This window comes from Nomascus leucogenys, chromosome 10, assembly GCF_006542625.1.
Source record: "Nomascus leucogenys isolate Asia chromosome 10, Asia_NLE_v1, whole genome shotgun sequence".
Lineage (NCBI taxonomy): Eukaryota > Metazoa > Chordata > Mammalia > Primates > Hylobatidae > Nomascus > Nomascus leucogenys.
Genome location: NC_044390.1, coordinates 65614053 through 65632564, shown reverse-complemented (window position 1 = coordinate 65632564; position 18512 = coordinate 65614053). Strand labels below are relative to the sequence as shown.

Genomic DNA, 18512 nt, shown 5'->3' with positions numbered 1-18512 from the left:
TAGAGGTTAGGGTTTCAACATAGAAATTTGGGGGACACACATACATTGTGACCACAGCACTTACCATTCTGAACCCTGGTGTCCTCATCTGCAAATTGAGGAAGTGGAGTTCTGGGGCCTCTCAGGTCTTCTGGGTCATAAGTTGGTCCTAAGTATCTGTTTTACAGAGTTAGATTCTTTATAGCTTTCCCCTGTCTCTCCTTTCCACGTTTCTCCTTTTCTTTGCAACCTGGAGATCCTGGAAAACATCTGTGCTGTGGCTCAGCCCTTCTGACTATTGAGATGCTGCAGCTGTCTCTACTGGGCAAGGATAGGGGGCCCAGCAGGGAGAAGTGGCTGCAGGATGAGATACCAGCTACAAATGCAAGCATTGGTGATGGGGGTGGGAGTCGGCTATGCACACCCAAGCCCTGCACCTTCCCTTCTCAATTATCACAGCCGAATGATCTACTCCAGGTTATAAGTAACGAGGGGAAGATAGGAGATGGGCAGATCCATGAAGCTGAGTGGAAGAAAGTAGAGTGTGATTTTCTGTGTATACAAAGTCTTCAGAAAAACATGCAAAAGCTCAATAAATGCAGCCTGCTCAGATAATAAAACTACATAGAAAAGCATTGAGGCAATTTGCACCAAAGCGAGGCGAGGGGATCCTTTGGGTGGGAATGGGGCGTGACCCATAAGAAGGAGAAACAAATGAGCAGCGCTGGGGACTTTGTCAACGTGCCATTTCTAGGAGGAGGCTCATTGGATGTAAATCACTGAGGTCTTCTTTGGGGGTTGTTTTTATCTCTATTTCTTATATTTACCCCCCAAAAAATGTTTCAAGAAAACTGACCTGAGTCAAAGGAGGCTCCACCTCCCAGGATCCCCCTCAACTTCTTCCCAGCCCCCAGGCACACAGTTTAAAGTAATCTGTTGAATTCAGGTGCACATTTCTCCTCTCATGAAATCCTGCCAATTGCTGAAGTTGCACACCCCAGGGCCGGTGTCCTCGTTCCGTGACTCCTGTTCACCTGGACCCCTGGGAGGAGAGCCTGCAGGGGAAAAACCCTGGGGACGGCAGACCCCACGTGCTGTGGAGTAACCAGGGGAAGTGTGGCTGAGTAAGATATGGGTGGTGAAGAAACCCACTCTGATACCCAGATAGCTGCAACCAAGGGAGAAGTGTGTGCCCTTTTCAAATTGACCCTTTCCCTTCTGACACTTCCCCCTTCCAAACCCCACACTACAACAGTTGCAGCCTCAGTTTCCCAGGCCTCCTGCGAGCCAGGCTTCCCCCCGCCCCCCGTCCTTCGTGTGTATCAACATGCAGAATCCTCACCTCCACAGCCCCGTGTCCCTCTGCTCAGTCCTCCTGAGACTGAACCCCCGACCTAGGAGTGAAAGACCCCACCTTGCCTGTGCCTCCCATGAAGCTCCCGTCCTGGAGAGCTCAGACGTCAGGAGCCTCCGTGTCTCCTCCCTGCACAGTGACTCCTTGGGGACAGTGTCTGGCTCTGCTGTGTTGACCTCGTTGTGCAAAGAGGAGGTGCCCACTTCGTTGCTGCTGAGACAGGGAGGAGAGGCTGCCTGCTCACCTCACCTGCACCCCAGTCTCTCATGGCCCTGAGTTCCACCTTTGGCTGGTATGACCTCCACAAACAGTGACAGCCACAGGGGTGATTCAGGGGTCTGGCCAGATGGGACCCAATTTCACCTTGCAGAAAATGTTACCCAAATGGAAGGGCAAGTCCGGGAAGCAAGAAAGAGGGTGGGCCCTGCATAGGGTGGGAATCTGGGTGAGTCTCTCACCCTCTCTGGCCTCAGGGTTCCCAGGAGTGGACATGGGGTGGTGGACGGTGGATCGCCCAGGACTGACCCGGCCCTCACAGTGTCTGTGTGTGAAGTTCCTCCTCTGAGGAGGTCACTGTTCTGACTTCACCCACAACCTCCTGCAGGACCTCCCCTAAGTCTTGAGCCCTCAGTTTCTGAGAGAAGAACCCTGAGGAACAGATGCTCCCTGGCGGCCCTGGCACCTCCAAACCCAGGCATGCTGCTGCTGCTGCTGCTGCTGCTGCTTCCCGTGCTCTGGGGGACAAAGAGGATGGAGGGAGACAGACAATATGGGGATGGTTACTTGCTGCAAGTGCAGGAGCTGGTGACGGTGCAGGAGGGCCTGTGTGTCCATGTGCCCTGCTCCTTCTCCTACCCCCGAGATGGCTGGACTTACTCTGACCCAGTTCATGTCTACTGGTTCCGGGCAGGAGACAGACCAAACCGAGACGCTCCAGTGGCCACAAACAACCCAGACAGAGAAGTGCAGGAAGAGACCCAGGGCCGATTCCAACTCCTTGGGGACATTTGGAGCAACGACTGCTCCCTGAGCATCAGAGACGCCAGCAAGAGGGATGAGGGGTCATATTTCTTTCGGCTAGAGAGAGGAAGCATGAAATGGAGTTACAAATCACAGTTGAATGACAAAGTGAAGCAGCTGTCTGTGTTTGTGACAGGTAACGCACGGGCTCCAGGACAGAGCAAAGGGGAAGGTCATGGGGGACTGAAAGGCAGGGCTGGGATGGGGCCTGGGAGGGGTTTGGGATTGAAGCAAGTCAGGCTCTGGGGAGGAGCTGGACCAGAGCCTGAGCTTCCTCCAGGGCTGCACCTGAAATACCTCCTCCTGATCCTGTGTCCCCATCTTCACCAGCCCTGACCCATAGGCCTGACATCCTCATCCTAGGGACCCTAGAGTCTGGCCACCCCAGGAACCTGACCTGCTCTGTGCCCTGGGCCTGTAAGCAGGGGACGCCCCCCATGATCTCCTGGATTGGGACCTTCATGTCCTCCCCGGGCCCCACTACTGCCCGCTCCTCAGTGCTCACCCTTATCCCAAAGCCCCAGGACCACGGCACCAGCCTCGCCTGTCAGGTGACCTTGCCTGGGACAGGTGTGACCACAACCAGTACCGTCCGACTCAATGTGTCCTGTGAGTGCTGGACCAAGACGCCCGGGTCCCTCATGGGTTGGGAGGTGTTCCTGAGGGCAAGGGATGGGGTTCAAGCCTGGACACTGGGTTCTGGGTCCCAGAATCTGGGCTGGGAGTGGGGTCAGGAGAATGCCGGCTCCATTTTCCCTGTATTTGCAGTTCCTGGGGAGACAGGGCCAATGTCCCCAGCCCTTATAGTAATGTAGGTCTTCATGTCTTTCTGTCCCAGACCCTCCTTGGAACTTGACGGTGACTGTCTTCCAAGGAGATGCCACAGGCAGGACGGAGCCCCGTCCCTGGGGTTGGGGGAGCAGGGCCTTCAGCTCAGGATGGGGCTGGGTCTCTCCTCATCCTAGACTCACTTTGGGAAACAGAGCTGCCATCGTGCGTGAGCCCAGGGCACAAGAGCCCACATCTCCAGCCCGCGTGGCCACCTGAGCCCCTGTCCCCATCCTGTCTCTGCTCTCCTCAGACTCCTCCACACACCCCCTCCTCGGCCCCACAGCAAGGACAGGGTGACGTTCACACAGCCGGACCAGACTCCCGGTTTTTTGGTTTTTGTTCGTTTTTATGTTGGGACCAGACTTTCAAGATTCTTGTCAGGCATCTCCTGAATACTTCCTCTGTCTGATCTTTCTATTTTCCCAGTAGTTTCGATCTAAGTACTTCTGCACAGATGATACAGTCACACGGGCAGAAATTCAAAATGCACAGCAAAGTCTGTCCTCCGATGCCCATCCCCCTCCACGGAATTGACCAGTGTCCGTCCAGGCTGCCCTGGGTCTTGGTTTGTGCACCTGGAGGATCTCAGAGGTGGTTTGACATCGTAGTGAGACTGTCCGCCCCCTCCTCTAGGACCGTGTGTGATTTCGCTGCACAGATGGACTCTGACTTTGTGGCATCCCTTAAGGAAAATCATGGCACAAACATCCTTCCGCAGAAACTGTGCAGTGGATAGTCTTGTATCTACTTCCACAGGAATATCTAAGTGTATGGGATAAATTCCTAAAAGCAAAATATACCAATGTCGTATGTTGTTTCTAATTTTGAAAGACGCAGTGAAGTTGTTCTCAATTAAAAGTGGACAAGTTTACCTTCCCAGCACCGAGCCGTGAGAGTGTGGGTTTTCCAGCACTTCAGTCTATGTCTGTGTGTCAGTCCCTCTCACCAGTCTCTTTCTGTGTCCTTCCTCTGTCTCCGGATCCATTTGTCTCTCTGACCCTCTGTCTTTTTTTTTTTTTTATTATACTTTAAGTTTTAGGATACATGTGCACAACGTGCAGGTTTGTTACATATGTATCCATGTGCCATGTTGTTTTGCTGCACCCATTAACTGGTCGTTTAACATTAGGTCTATCTCCTAATGCTGTCCCTCCCCCCTCCCCCCACCCCACAACAGTCCCCGGAGTGTGATGTTCCCCTTCCTGTGTCCATGAGTTCTCATTGTTCAATTCCCACTTATGAGTGGCAACATGCAGTGTTTGGTTTTTTGTCCCTGCAATAGTTTGCTGAGAATGATGGTTTCCAGCTTCATCCATCTCCCTACAAAGGACATGAACTCATCATTTTTTATGGCTGCATAGTATTCCATGGTGTATATGTGCCATTTTCTTAATCCAGTCTATCATTGTTGGACATTTGGGTTGGTTCCAAGTCTTTGCTATTGTGAACAGTGCCGCAATAAACATACGTGTGCATGTGTCTTTATAGCAGCATGATTTATAGTCCTTTGGGTATATACCCAGTAATGGGATGACCTGCTGTCTCTTTCTCTGCAGCATCCACAGCCCTGGGAAATGGCTCATCTCTTTCAGTCCTGGAGGGCCAGTCTCTGCGCCTGGTCTGTGCTGTCAACAGCAATCCCCCTGCCAGGCTGAGCTGGACCCGGGGGAGCCTGACCCTGTGCCCCTCACCGTCCTCAAACCCTGGGCTGCTGGAGCTGCCTCGAGTGCACCTGGGGGATGAAGGGGAATTCACCTGCCGAGCTCAGAACCCTCGGGGCTCCCAGCACATTTCCCTGAGCCTCTCCCTGCAGAATGAGGGCACAGGTGGGTAAGGGACGGGCTGGAGGAGAACACACCTGCCCCACCCTCATGGGCCACCCACTGCCCCCGAGCTTCAAGGGGGAGCTCAGCTCTGGTCTGTGTTCAGCTGTGAGGCCTGGAACTTCCCTGCGACCCAGAGCATCACTGTCCTCTCCCTGCCAGGAAAGAGGTGCGGGGTGGGGAGAGGGGGGGAGTGGGTCTTGGAGGGGAGGAGCTGGGCCCCGGACAGATGTGTTTGGGGGGACAAGCGCCTTGCTTTGCAGTGCTCAGACTAGGATGAGGCACCTGAGGCACTTGCCTTGGCACCAAATTTAAGAAGCCAAAGAAAAATTCAACTCAGAAAGCAAGTAAAGTAACATTGCAATGCCATGATCTTTTGAAAAAAATAAAATTGAATGCAAAATGATTCCACAAGAACACAATATCAAAATTTTAAATAAAGACAAGACAAGCTGCATCCAGCACTCTCATGCGTCACTGGCCTCAGAAGTAGTCTCCCTTCCTCCCTCCCATTCCTGTTCTGTGTCTGAGAAGGAGAAGAGGGGAATGGAAGTCTAGGCCCCTGCAGAGAGTGGGAGGGGAAGAGACCCAGTTCTCCGTGACATAAATCCCCAAAGCAACTCCAATCCATCTGCAGGCACCGCAAGGCTTGTATCAGAAGTGACACTGGCGGCGGTCGGGGGAGCTGGAGCCACAGCCCTGGCCTTCCTGTCGTTCTGCGTCATCTTCATCATGTGAGCACTGACCCTGGGGAGGGAGAGAGAGACCTGGGGAGGGCAGGCCAGGAACAGAATCCCTGAAGCCAGAGCTGGAAGGACCTGGACGGGTCAAGAGCTTGGGGCAAGAATGAGCTCACGGGTGCACGGTGAGCATTTCACGAGCGTCCTTGTTTGTGGGGCTCCACATCGGTGGCAACCTCGGGCCCCACCATCCAGCAGGCCGGAGCCTTTGTTTTCACCGTTGGGGTCTCTGGAACTGGACCACCCCCGTTGCACCTCGGTCACCCCTCAAGCCCCCAATAGGAAATACAGGGCAGGGTTTGGTCTGCTAACTGCACCCCGATCTGACCACACTGAAAGGCTCTCTGGTCTCTTCACTCAGAGTGAGGTCCTGCAGGAAGAAATCGGCAAGGCCAGCAGCAGGCGGGGGGGATACAGGCATGGAGGATGCAAAGGCCATCAGGGGCTCGGCCTCTCAGGTGAGTGATGTGGGAGTCTCCACACCCAGCATCCAGCCTGGACACCTCCCACAGGATGGCCCCCAGGATCGCTCTCTTTGGTATGGCCAAAGTCACTTCCTCATCTCCTCCTCCTTCCCACAAGCCGGCTTCTCCTATAGGACTCCCCATCTTGCTGACAGCATGGCAGTCCCTACCCCCAATTTTTCCCAGGCCAGGCACTGAGTAGGAGTTATCTCCTCTCTGTCCTCCTTTTCTTCTCTGTAGCCCCGATTCACTATCTCTCCTCCATTTTTCCTCCCCAAGAATAGCTGGCATCTCTTCTCCCTGGCCCCAGCCATCCTGACCCCTCTTATTATTTTTCCTATTGGCGGGACCTGATTTCTTTGACCGGCTTGTCCTCTTTACGCCACTAACCTGTGAGCTTCCCCAGGGCAGGTATCATGTCTCAATCAAGGCCCTGTAATTCTCTCTCATTTACCCTCTTTTTGCCCATCATATCATAATTTACATGTAGATATTCATGTCTTATTTTTATTTTTTTCTCAAGGCGGAGTCTGGCTCTGTCACCTAGGCTGGAGTGCAGTGGGGCAATCTCGGCTCACTGCAACCTCTGCCTCCCAGGTTCAAGCAATTCTCCTGCCTCAGCCTCCCAAGTAGCTGGGATTACAGGCATGCGCCACCAGGCCAGGCTAATTTTTATATTTTTAGTAGAGACGGGGTTTCACCATGTTGGCCAGGCTGGTCTCGAACTCCTGATCTCGTGATCCGCCCGCCTCAGCCTCCCAAAGTGTTAGGATTAGAGGCGTGAGCCACCGCACCCAAGCTGATATTCATTTCTTTAACAGTCATTTGTTGCCACCTCCCTCAATTAAAGACTGAGCTGCCACTTTGGGAGGCCAAGGCAGGAGGATCACTTGAGACCAGGAGTTTGAGACCAGCCTGGGCAACATAATGAGATCCCATCTCTACAAAAAAATGCAAAACTTAACCAGGCATGGTTGTGAGTTCCTGTAGTCCCAGCTACTTGGGGGGCTGAGATGGAATGATCCCTTAAGCCCAGGAGGTGGAGGATGCAGTGAGCTGGGATTGCACCACTGCACTCCAGCCTGGGCAACAGAGCCAAACTCTGTCTCAAAAAAAAAACAAAAAACAAAACAAAACAAAACAAAAACAGTGAGCTACAGGAGGTCAGGGCCCGCACCTACCTTGTCCATCACAGTTTATCCAGCACTGGCTCAGGGCCTCACACACGGGGGCCTCAGCAGGACTCCAGGCTTTGGGGTCAGAAGGAACAGACTGGATTGGGTCCTGCTGCAACAGGGACTTTGGGTGCAGTGCTGACTGTTTCGACCTCAGTTTTCATATTTATAAAGTGGAGATAATGATAATATCTTACTATGGAGTTGTTGCTGGAAGTTAATGAGATTAGTAAACACTAAACATGTGCTCAGTAAGTGTTAAATATTGGAGGAAAGCGTGAAAGACGCTTCGACAAAAATGCAGATGGGATGAATGGAGGACGGATCTCCTGGGCCTCGTTCCCAGACTCTCCCTGCCTCATCCTGGCCCCACTGCTCTGTTCCGACTCCCCTCTCTCTCTCTGTCCAGGGACCCCTGACTGAATCCTGGAAAGATGGCAGCCCCCCAAAGAAGCCTCCCCCAGCTGTTGCCCCCTCGTCAGGGGAGGAAGGAGAGCTCCATTATGCAACCCTCAGCTTCCATAAAGTGAAGCATCAGGACCCGCAGGGACAGGAGGCCACGGACAGTGAATACTCGGAGATCAAGATCCATAAGCGAGAAACTGCAGAGACTCAGGCCTGTTTGAGCAATCACAACCCCTCCAGCAAAGAAGTCAGAGGCTGATTCTCATAGAACAAGAACCCTCTAGAGCCCCATGCTATGCAGTAGGTCACCAGGGCTCCCTCCTCCTGTCTAACCAAAACTTGGACCAACGTCTTCCGTTTCCCTGGCTACCCGGCTACCCGGCACCCATACCTGCCCCTAGCTTCTACTACCCACCATTCTCCTCTCGACCTCTCTGAGGTTAACTATTTTAGATTCCACACAGAGATGAGGTCATGTGGTACTCGCCTCTCTGTGCCTGGCTCATTTCATACAACAAAATATCCCCTAGGTTCATCCATGTTCTCTCAAATGACAGAATCATGCATTGAATATTTTTTTTCTTTGAGAGATGGAGTTTCGCTCTGTTGCCCAGGCTGGAGTGCAGTGGTTCGATCTCTGCTCACTACAACCTCCACCTCCTGGGTTCAAATGATTCTCCTGCCTCAGCTTCCCAAGTAGCTGGGACTACAGGCGTGTGCCACCACTCCCAGCTAATTTTTGTATTTTTTAGTAGAGACAGGGTTTCACTGTAAGTGGGCCAGGCTAGCCTCAAACTCCTGACCTCAAGTGATCTGCCTGCCTTGGCCTCCCAAAGTGCTGGGACTTCAGGCATGAACCACCACACCCAGCTTGCATTGAATATTTTCAAGGAGCTAAAAGAAGATTTTAAATGGTCTCACAAAAACAGATAAATATTTGCACAGATGGGTGTGCTAATCATTGTGACTTGATGGTTCCACGGTGTATCCGGGTATGGAAACCTCACTGGGTCTGTCTCAAGGCCACTCGGCTACTCAGGGCAGGGCTGGAATTTAAAGCCCGTCCGATTCTGAGGTCTCTTCTCTCATCTAGCACTGAGTCAAGCAATCTGCAGGCCGGGCACCCCTTGGCCATAAGTTTTCAGGAAATAAATTCCTTCAGAGTATTGACTTTTACAAAAGAGGGAGCAGCAATGGCCTAGAGTCTCAGGAACAACACAGGTGCACTGAGGAGATGAAGGACGGGACCCCCTGCCCAACTTGTATGGCGGATCTGTACTTATTTTGTTTACCCCCAATTTTAAAAATTTTTTCAAATTGCAGGTTGTTTGTTTGATACGGTTTGGCTGTGTCCCCACCCAAATCTTATCTAGAATTGTAATCAGAATTATAATCCCCGTGTGTTGGGGGAGGGACCTGGTGGGAGGTGATAGGATCATGGGGGTGGTTCCCCCATGCTGTTCCCCTGACAGTGAGTGAGTTATCACGAGATCTGATGGTTTTGTAAGTGGTGGTTTCCCCTGCTCTTCTCTCTTGCCTGCCACCACGTAAGATGTGCCTGGTTCCCCTTCCACCATGATTGTAAGTTTCCTGAGGCCTCCCCAGCCATTGGAACTGTGAGTCAATTAAACCTCTTTCATCTATAAATTACTCAGTCTTGGGTATTTCTTAATAGCAGTGTGAAAATAGGCTAATATATCGTTCTTTGAAATTTAAAAATAGCGTTAGCTTTTCAGTTGCATCACGCAGCTCTTATGTGTGCTGTTCCATGAGTTTTGCCAAACATGCACCCCTGTGTAACCAGCTCCTCAATCAAGGATAGAGAAATTTTCCTTCACTCCAGAAAGATCCTGGTGTCCTTCCTAGTCAATCCCTAGCTCTGAGAGCCACCACTTTCTGATTCCTGTCACCAGATATTACTTTCCATGTCCCTTGAACTTCATATAATTGGCATCACTCAGTGTGTATTCTCGTGTCTTTTGTTTTTCACTCAGTGTCGCATTGTTGTTGTTGAAGACAGAGTCTCACTCTGTCACCCAGGCTGGAATGCAGTGGCGTGACCTCGGCTCACTGCAGCCTCCACCTCCCGAGTTCAAGTGATTCTCCTGTCTCAGCCTCCTGAGTAGCTGGAACTACAGACACACTCCACCACACCCAACTAATTTTTGTATTTTTAGTAGAGACATGGTTTCACCATGTTGGCCAGGATAGTCTCGATCTCCTGACCTTGTGATCCACCCACCTTGGCCTCCCAAAGTGCTGGGATTACAGGCGTGAGCCACTGAGCCTGGCCACGTTGCATGTTTTGAGATTCATCCATGTTGTGTGTGTCAGCATCTGTTCCTCTTTATTGCTGAGTAAGACGCCATTGCATTGTATGAGCAAATCACAGTTCATTTACTTACTTTTTCTTGTTCATTGATACTGTTTTGGTTGTGGCGATTATCAAGACAGCTGCTGTGAACATATATTTGTATGATAGTGTATTGAGGTGTTTCCATTTCTCTCTAGGATTTGGGGCAGGGCTGAGATAGGAGTAATGAGGTCAGATTCCCATGCTGGCCATTTGAGAGTATCCAGGATGTCCTGTGGAGATGACATTCAGCGGTTCAGGAGGGACAGAGGGAGGGGCTGGAGATGGACAAGGGAAACATCAGAGGGTCCCATCATCCTGATAATGGGGTCGTTGTGGGTTGAATCTTGTCCCCCAAAGAGATATGTTCAAGTCCTCACCCCCAGTATCTATGCCTGTGGCTTTATTTGGAAATAGTCTTTGCAGATGTAGCCAAGCTAATATTAGGAGGTCATACTGGATGAGGTGGGCCCTAAGTGCCATGACTGGTGTCCTAATGCAATAAGGGAAATTGGACACAAGACACACATAGGGAGGAAGGCCACCTGACAGCAGAGGCAGAGGTTGGGGTTTTGCTGCCACGGCCCCCAGAAGCTAGAAAAGGCCAGGAAGAGTCTTCCCAGCACTTTCCGAGGGAGACAGCCCAATGACACCATGACTTGGGACATTTGGCCTTCATAACATCAAAGAATAAATTTCTGTGGCTTTAAGTCACCAAGTTTGTGGGAATTTGATATGGAAGCCCTAAGAAGCCAACACACCTGACACCAACACACCTGCTGGCACCTGCTGTGCACTGGGAACTGGACCCATCCTGTTTCCGCAGGCCTCAGAGTGACTCTCAAGAGGGCCGGCTCTACCCAGGCCACAGAGGAGCCGGGGTGAGCTGCTCAGCACCACACAGGCCAGCAAGTAGAGGGTCCAGGTCGAATCCAGGCAGCTGCCCCAAGGCACAAAGGGCACCTTAATCAGGGGAACAGAGGCACCTCTCACCCAGCGCTCACTCTATGTTTCCTTTAGCTTATTATTTATTTACTTATTTTTATATTTGCTTACATTATTTTGACCTGGTTATAAAACAAGCAAGAAAACAAACAAAAACACAAAAATCAAAGCTCACTGTTGGGAAAATTGGGAAATACAGAAAAGCACAGCAAAGCCTTAGATTTCCAGGTGCCCTGTTTCTGGTTTTTTCATTTGGTTTTCCTGCTCAGGACCTCACCTAATTTTTATTTTTATTTTTATTTTTTTTTGAGAATTGTCATATTGGTTACTTTTATTTCCTATAAAAGTGACATTAAAGGAAGAAGTTGAAGAGTCATGTGTACTGGATTCTCCCATACTTGCCAAGTCACAGGATTCAACCACTTTGATAATTTTTTTTTACTGATAAACAGGACATGCATATTATGAGCCTCACATTGAAGCCTGATTTCATATGAAAATGATACTGAAAGAAGGGGTTGAAGAGTCAAGTGCAGTGGATTAGCACACATTTATCAACTCACAGGATTCAACCACTTTGATAATTTTTTTATTGATAAACAGGAAATGCATATCACAAGCCTCACACTGAAGCCTGGAACACAAGTCCAACCCCGACGACAGTGTGCAAATGAATGCGTAAAACGATCTCTGGGAACTCACGTCTCCTGGATCACCTACAATACGAGCTTTGTGTCCCTGGCTGTGACACAGTTCATCCCCTAATAGTGCACACGCTTTCGCAGAGACTGAGTCCATTTCCAAACCTCCTGCAGGTTTGCTCTCCTGGCCAGGATGGCGCCTCAAGAAGGTCCTTTGTGGTTTTCACCCGCAGTGGTAGAAGCCTTGATTCAGAGGGAGTACAGAGCAATTAAAAACAAAACCAAAACAGTTCACAGATAAAGAGAAATTCACAACAGTCCCAGGAGGGAAACACCGACTTTTCTTAGCATGGGAGGCAGGTTGAAAGGAAGACCCTCAGACTTGTCACAGATTGCTTCTTCATGCATCTGGCCAGAAACGTACAAACCAGGCAAGTTTAAGTAAGACAAGTCCCCAAGGAGGAGAACTTTTAGCTTTCTGGCGTAATTTTAAGTTCCGCACCAAGGATCCTATTTTATCACTTGGCTGGTGAGTAGAGAAACAAACACAAACGCCAACAAAAAAATCCAACAAGCTGTGCCATCCTGACCATTCCCGGCATGAGTGCTGCCTGCACCGCACCGGCGGCACACACAGTCTCCCCTGCCAGGGGCTGGCTGCCTCGTGTTCCCTGCGCTTTCCCAGAGGTGCCCAAGGGCCAGGCCCTGCTCTCCTATCTTGTGATTGGTATCCCCTCTCTTCCCATACACCACCACCAGCATTGGGCTGCCCAAAGTATCAGGCTGCTGAGACACTGCTCTTCTCTTACCCAGGTGCTATTTTTACACGGCTAATTTGGCTGGATCAACAACAATAAATCAGTATCAAGACCCTGACGCACCCAAGATTTTCAAAATAAAATTAAAACAGGAGAGCAACCAACTGAGAGGTGAAGCCAGCCGGACTTCCTGGGTCCAGTGGGGACTTGGAGAACTTTTCTGTCTAGCTAAAGGTTTGTAAGGGCACCAATCAGCACTCTGTAAAAACGCACCAATCAGTGCTCTGTGTCTAGCTAAAGGTTTGTAAATGCACCAGTCAGCACTCTGTAAAAACAGACCAATCAGCACTCTGTAAAATGGACCAATCAGCACTCTGTAAAATGGATCAATCAGCAGGATGTGGGTGGGGCCAAATAAGGGAATAAACGCTGGCCACCCCAGCCAGTAGCAGCAACCAGCTCGGGTCCCCTTCCACGTTGTGGAATCCTTGTTCTTTCGCTGTTCAGAATAAATCTTGCTGCTGCTCGCTCTTTGGGTCTGCACTACCTTTATGAGCTGTAACACTGTGGAGGTCTGCAGCTTCACTCCTGAAGCCAGCAAGACCACGAACCCACCGGGAGGAACAAAGAATTCCAGATGTGCCACCTTTAAGAGCTATAACACTCACTGCAAAGGTCTGCGGATTCACTCCTGAAGTCAGCGAGACCTTGAACACACCAGAAGGAACAAACTCCGGACACATCTGAACATCTGAAGGAACAAACTCCGGACACACCATCTTTAAGAACTGTAACACTCACCGTGAGTGTCTGTGGCTTCATTATTGAAGTCAGCGAGACCAGGAACCCACCAGAAGGAACCAATTCTGGACACAAAAGGACCACTCAGGAATGACTATTCTTTGGATCAAGATATTCTCCAATATACAATGCATTCATAGTAACCCACAGGGAGGACCCTGTGGCAGCTATCCCTCCTCCCTGAAACACTGGCTCCTGGTTTCCAAAAACTAGCTTGTTTGCTGCAAACAACGGTGAGATGTTACACTGTCTAAGCAACACTCCCAATTTTGACACACACAGGCATGCACGTGCACAGACACATACACAGATTTTCTAAAAGGAAAGGATGCCTCTTCCCAGACAGCAGGGAGTGTACTGGAAGTCGCCTTTGCCTTTCAGTATACAGATTTATTGTAATTTCAGTGTCTAGCGTTAGAGCTAATCCAGACCAAAGTGTCTTTCTCTGTAAACGTCCCTGCTGTGATCAAGGGAGTGCACTACCGAATCACAGGTTCAACAGGAACTCCCTGAAATGACTGCTAGGTAAATTCTTGTTCAGTGGATTGACTTTTTTTTCCTTCATGATTGAAAAATAACTCAGTACACAGAATTTTAATAACCCATGTAATATCCCAAACAACTTCTTAGAAATTGTGAAGTATTCTTAACAAAAACCCTAATTCTACAGGAAGGTAATGACATTTGGCTTCTTTGCATAGCCACACACCTTTCTTTAGTTATACAGGTGGGGACTGAGGAGAGCTTCACCTGATTTGGAAAAGCCAAATTTATATATTTATAAATATATTAAAAACATTGCATTTGTAAATGTTTCATAGATTTATAGATCTATAAAACACGACTTGCTGCAAGCAATTAGTTTGTGTAGGTTCCATTTGCCCCATTGGTCCCAAAAGAGCTGTTGATTCCTTTCAGACTCCAAATAAATAAGTGAAAGCCAGTTACCAAGTTCCAGCCTGATGAGAGGGGCCTCGTATGGAGAAACCCGGTCTTCCTTTTCTGGGTTTCATCAACAGTTGCCTAAACCAGTAGCTGAGGAAGGGATTCATCAGGGAGTGAGGGGGACCCACAAAAACAGGCTTCATCCTCTCCTACTGCAGCCTCTGGTCCCACATGGGCTTCTCATTTCTCCATCTCTCAATTTCTGTCTTGTCTATTGCATATTGAGTGGATTTAGTTGCCAAACAACCACAGTGAAAGTGAAAAACATAGTATTCCATGGTGTATATGTGCCACATTTTCTTAATCCAGTCTATCGTTGATGGACATTTGGGTTGGTTCCAAGTCTTTGCTATTGTGAATAGTGCTGCAATAAACATACATGTGCATGTGTCTTTATAGCAGCATGATTTATAATCCTTTGGGTATATACCCAGTAATGGGATGGCTGGGTCAAATGGTATTTCTAGTTCTAGATCCCCGAGGAATCACCACACTGTCTTCCACAATGGTTGAACCAGTTTACAGTCCCACCAACAGTGTAAAAGTGTTCCTATTTCTCCACATCCTCTCCAGAACCTGTTGTTTCCTGACTTTTTAATGATGGCCATTCTAACTGGTGTGAGATGATATCTCATTGTGGTTTTGGTTTGCATTTCTCTGATGGCCAGTGATGATGAACATTTTTTCATGTGTCTGTTGGCTGCATAAATGTCTTCTTTTGAGAAGTGTCTGTTCATATCCTTCACCCACTTGTTGATGGAGTTGTTTGGTTTTTCTTGTAAATTTGTTTGAGTTCTTTGTAGATTCTGGATATTAGCCCTTTGTCAGATGAGTAGATTGCAAAAATTTTCTCCCATTCTGTAGGTTGCCTGTTCACTCTGATGGTCATTTCTTTTGCTGTGCAGAAGCTCTTTAGTTTAATTAGATCACATTTGTCAATTTTGGCTTTTGTTGCCATTGCTTTTGGTGTTTTAGACATGAAGTCCTTCCCCATGCCTATGTCCTGAATGGTATTGCCTAGGTTTTCTTCTAGGGTTTTTATGGTTTTAGGTCTAACATGTAAGTCTTTAATCCATCTTGAATTAATTTTTGTATAAGGTGTAAGGAAGGGATCCAGTTTCAGCTTTCTACATATGGCTAGCCAGTTTTCCCAGCACCATGTATTAAATAGGGAATCCTTTCCCCATTTCTTGTTTTTGTCAAGTTTGTCAAAGATCAGATGGTTGTAGATGTGTGGTATTATTTCTGAGGGCTCTGTTCTGTTCCACTGGTCTATATCTCTGTTTTGGTACCAGTGTCATGCTGTTTTGGTTACTGTAGCCCTGTAGTATAGTTTGAAGTCACGTACTGTGATGCCTCTATCTTTGTTCTTTTGGCTTAGGATTGTCTTGGCAATGCAGGCTTTTGGTTCCATATGAACTTTAAAGTAGTTTTTTTTTCCAATTATGTGAAGAAAGTCATTGGTAGCTTGATGGGGATGGCATTGAATCTATAAATTACCTTGGGCGGTATGGCCATTTTCAAGATATTGATTCTTCCTATCCATGAGCATGGAATGTTCTTCCATTTGTTTATATCCTCTTTTATTTCCTTGAGCAGTGGTTTGTAGTTCTCCTTGAAGAGGTCCTTCACATCCCTTGTAAGTTGGATTCCTAGATATTTTATTCTCTTTGTAACAATTATGAATGAGAGTTCACTCATGATTTGGCTGTTTGTCTGTTATTGGTGTATAAGAATGCTTGTGATCTTTGCACATTGATTTTGTATCCTGAGACTTTGCTGAAGTTGCTTATCAGCTTAAGGAGATTTTGGGCTGAGACGATGGGGTTTTCTAAATATACAATCATGTCATCTGCAAACAGGGACAATTTGACTTCTTCTTTTCCTAATTGAATGCCCCTTATTTCTTTCTCCTGCCTGATTGCCCTGGCCAGAACTTCCAACACTATGTTGAATAGAAGTGGTGAGAGAGGGCATCCCTGTCTTGTGCCAGTTTTCAAAGGGAATGCTTCTGGCCAGAACTTCCAACACTATGTTGAATAGAAGTGGTGAGAGAGGGCATCCCTGTCTTGTGCCAGTTTTCAAAGGGAATGCTTCAAGTTTTTGCCCATTCAGTATGATATTGGCTGTGGGTTTGTCATAAATAGCTCTTTATGCCATTTTCGCAGTGCCAGTAGTCCCAATAGACCAGTGAGTTCTCTCCAGTAAGTACAATCCTCCCGGGACTTGGGATTTGTGGTTGCCACCTTGCCACTGGTAAGGTTAGAGTTTACACAATAGCCGAGCTGAGCAAATTCTTCCATGGCCCTTAGCGGACACAGAAGAAATCGCGCAGATCACCTCTGGGTCAGGAACTCATACAGAAGATAATGCTGCCGTGGCTCCTGGCATTGGGGGTTGGGCTGGCCCTTATCTCTGGATGCTTCGAATGAAAAGCATTGGCGACTATCCTAATTGGAAATAAACTTCTCGGGTTCCAGGCCTCCCTTGGCTCTGAGGGCTGTGTACGGGAGACAGCAGCATCTGGGGTGGATGCCTGCTTTACCAAAGATCAGTCTCCAACCTTGAGGGCTGTGCTGCTTATCTGTTGACAGTCGGGGAGCAGATTGCCAAATACAGGTCAAGAGGTGTATATGATCAAAACAAGGGTCTTCTCCTTTTCCAGTTAGGCTCTTCAGGGCTTCAGCTTTATTCAGTTGTTCAATTTTATTTTGTTATTGTTTAACAATTCTGATGTCTAGTCAAAGTTTAGTAATGCATTTGTTTGAGGGAATATGGTCTGAATCACAAATTCATAGAGCTACCAGTATGCAGGGATGGAAGTGGCTTTTTAATGGAGTTGACTAATATTTCCTAATATGATTAGTGATATTTACAAGGTAGCTTGAATCCTGATAGGCAGAGCACACTGGTGTTTTTCGTTTTGTTTTCATGGAATGCATAGCGTATCATTTCTTTTAAGATTTTATCCTACTCATCTTTTAGTACTCCATTCAAAATGCAGTTCCTCTGTCCTGGTCCTTGTCCTTCACTGCTCCCCCGAACACCATTTCTAGGACTACTTTATGTCAGTACTATAAATATTGCTGTACATTGGGGTGTACTTGCCTTTCTCTTTTTGTAAGTTGTAAACGCTTGATTTTATTCTTGTGTCTTCAGGGCCTAGTACTTTTTCCTGTTATAATAGATGCTCCATAAATGTCTATTCAATAAATAATTTTATCCTGTGGGGGAAAAAAAAGAAAGTGAAAAACAGGGCAGGGCACGGTGGCTCACACCTGTAATCCCAGCACTTTGGGAGGCTGAGGTGGGCAGATTACGAGGTCAAGAGATCGAGACAATCCTGGCCAACATGGAGAAACCCCGTCTTTACTAAAAATGCAAAAAATTAGCTGGGCGTGGTGGCGTGTGTCTGTAATCTCAGCTACTAGGCTGAGGCAGGAGAATCGCTTGAACCTCGAAGGCGGAGGTTGCAGTGAGCTGGGATAATGCCACTGCACTCCAGCCTGAGTGACGGAGGAAGACTCTGTCAAAAAGAAAGAGAGAGAGAGGGAGAGAAAGAAAGGAAAGAAAGAGAGAGAGAGAAAGAAAGGAAAGAAAGAAAGAGAGAGAGAGAAAGAAAGGAGAAGAAAGAAAGAAAGAAAGAAAGGAGAAAGAGAGAGAAAGAAAAAAGAGAGAGAGAAAGAAAGAAAGAGAGAGAAAGTGAAAAACAGCCCTCAAGGCACAGGAAGGGCAGCAGGATGACAATTACTGGAGGTAAAAAATCACTGCATTCAGTCCGCTGTCCTCAGACACAGGAGACAAACTGAAATCCACAGATAATCAGAGTGTGGGCTGAAGACGGAGCTGTCTACATAACAAAAAAATTGGATTCTTTTCTCCTACAAAACTGCTCACCCACAGGCCGTGGTGACCCGTTTTGCAAGCACATCTTTTGCAAGTATGGCAGTGGTGGGCACGCTCTGGCTTTGTAGCTGGCTACAAAGGAGAACTGTTAGCTTTCTGGCATAATTCGAAGTTCCGCACCAAGGATCCCATTTTATCACTTGGGTGGTGAGTAGAGAAACAAATACAAATGCCAACAAAAAATCCAACAAGCTGGTGCCATCCTGACCATTCCCGGCATGAGTGCTGCCTGCACCGCGGCACACACAGTCTCCCCTGCTGTGGCTGGTGGGCCAGTTCCGGTTCTTGACTTTGCCTCAACAAAAGAATTTGAGAGTGAGTCCAAGGTAAAAGTAAGCAAGAGAGTTAATTGCAAAGTGAGAGTGCACTCTA

At 48.2% G+C, this 18512-nt stretch overlaps 1 protein-coding gene across 2 annotated transcripts; it reads left to right on the top strand.

Moving 5' to 3' along the window:
- The first annotated feature begins 1968 nt into the window (after window positions 1–1968).
- On the top strand, window positions 1969–9441 carry LOC100595640 (sialic acid-binding Ig-like lectin 8). Of its 2 annotated transcripts, XM_012509839.2 has the most exons (7): window positions 1969–2489; window positions 2684–2962; window positions 3192–3239; window positions 4741–5010; window positions 5645–5741; window positions 6109–6205; window positions 7796–9441. In XM_012509839.2, the coding sequence occupies exons 1-7, from the start codon at window positions 2030–2032 to the stop codon at window positions 8048–8050; spliced, it is 1506 nt and encodes a 501-aa protein (XP_012365293.2). In that variant the 5' UTR covers window positions 1969–2029; the 3' UTR covers window positions 8051–9441. The 2 variants fall into 2 exon arrangements, with proteins under 2 accessions (XP_012365293.2, XP_012365294.2); XM_012509840.2 differs by lacking the exon at window positions 2684–2962.
- The last annotated feature ends 9071 nt before the right edge of the window (window positions 9442–18512 follow it).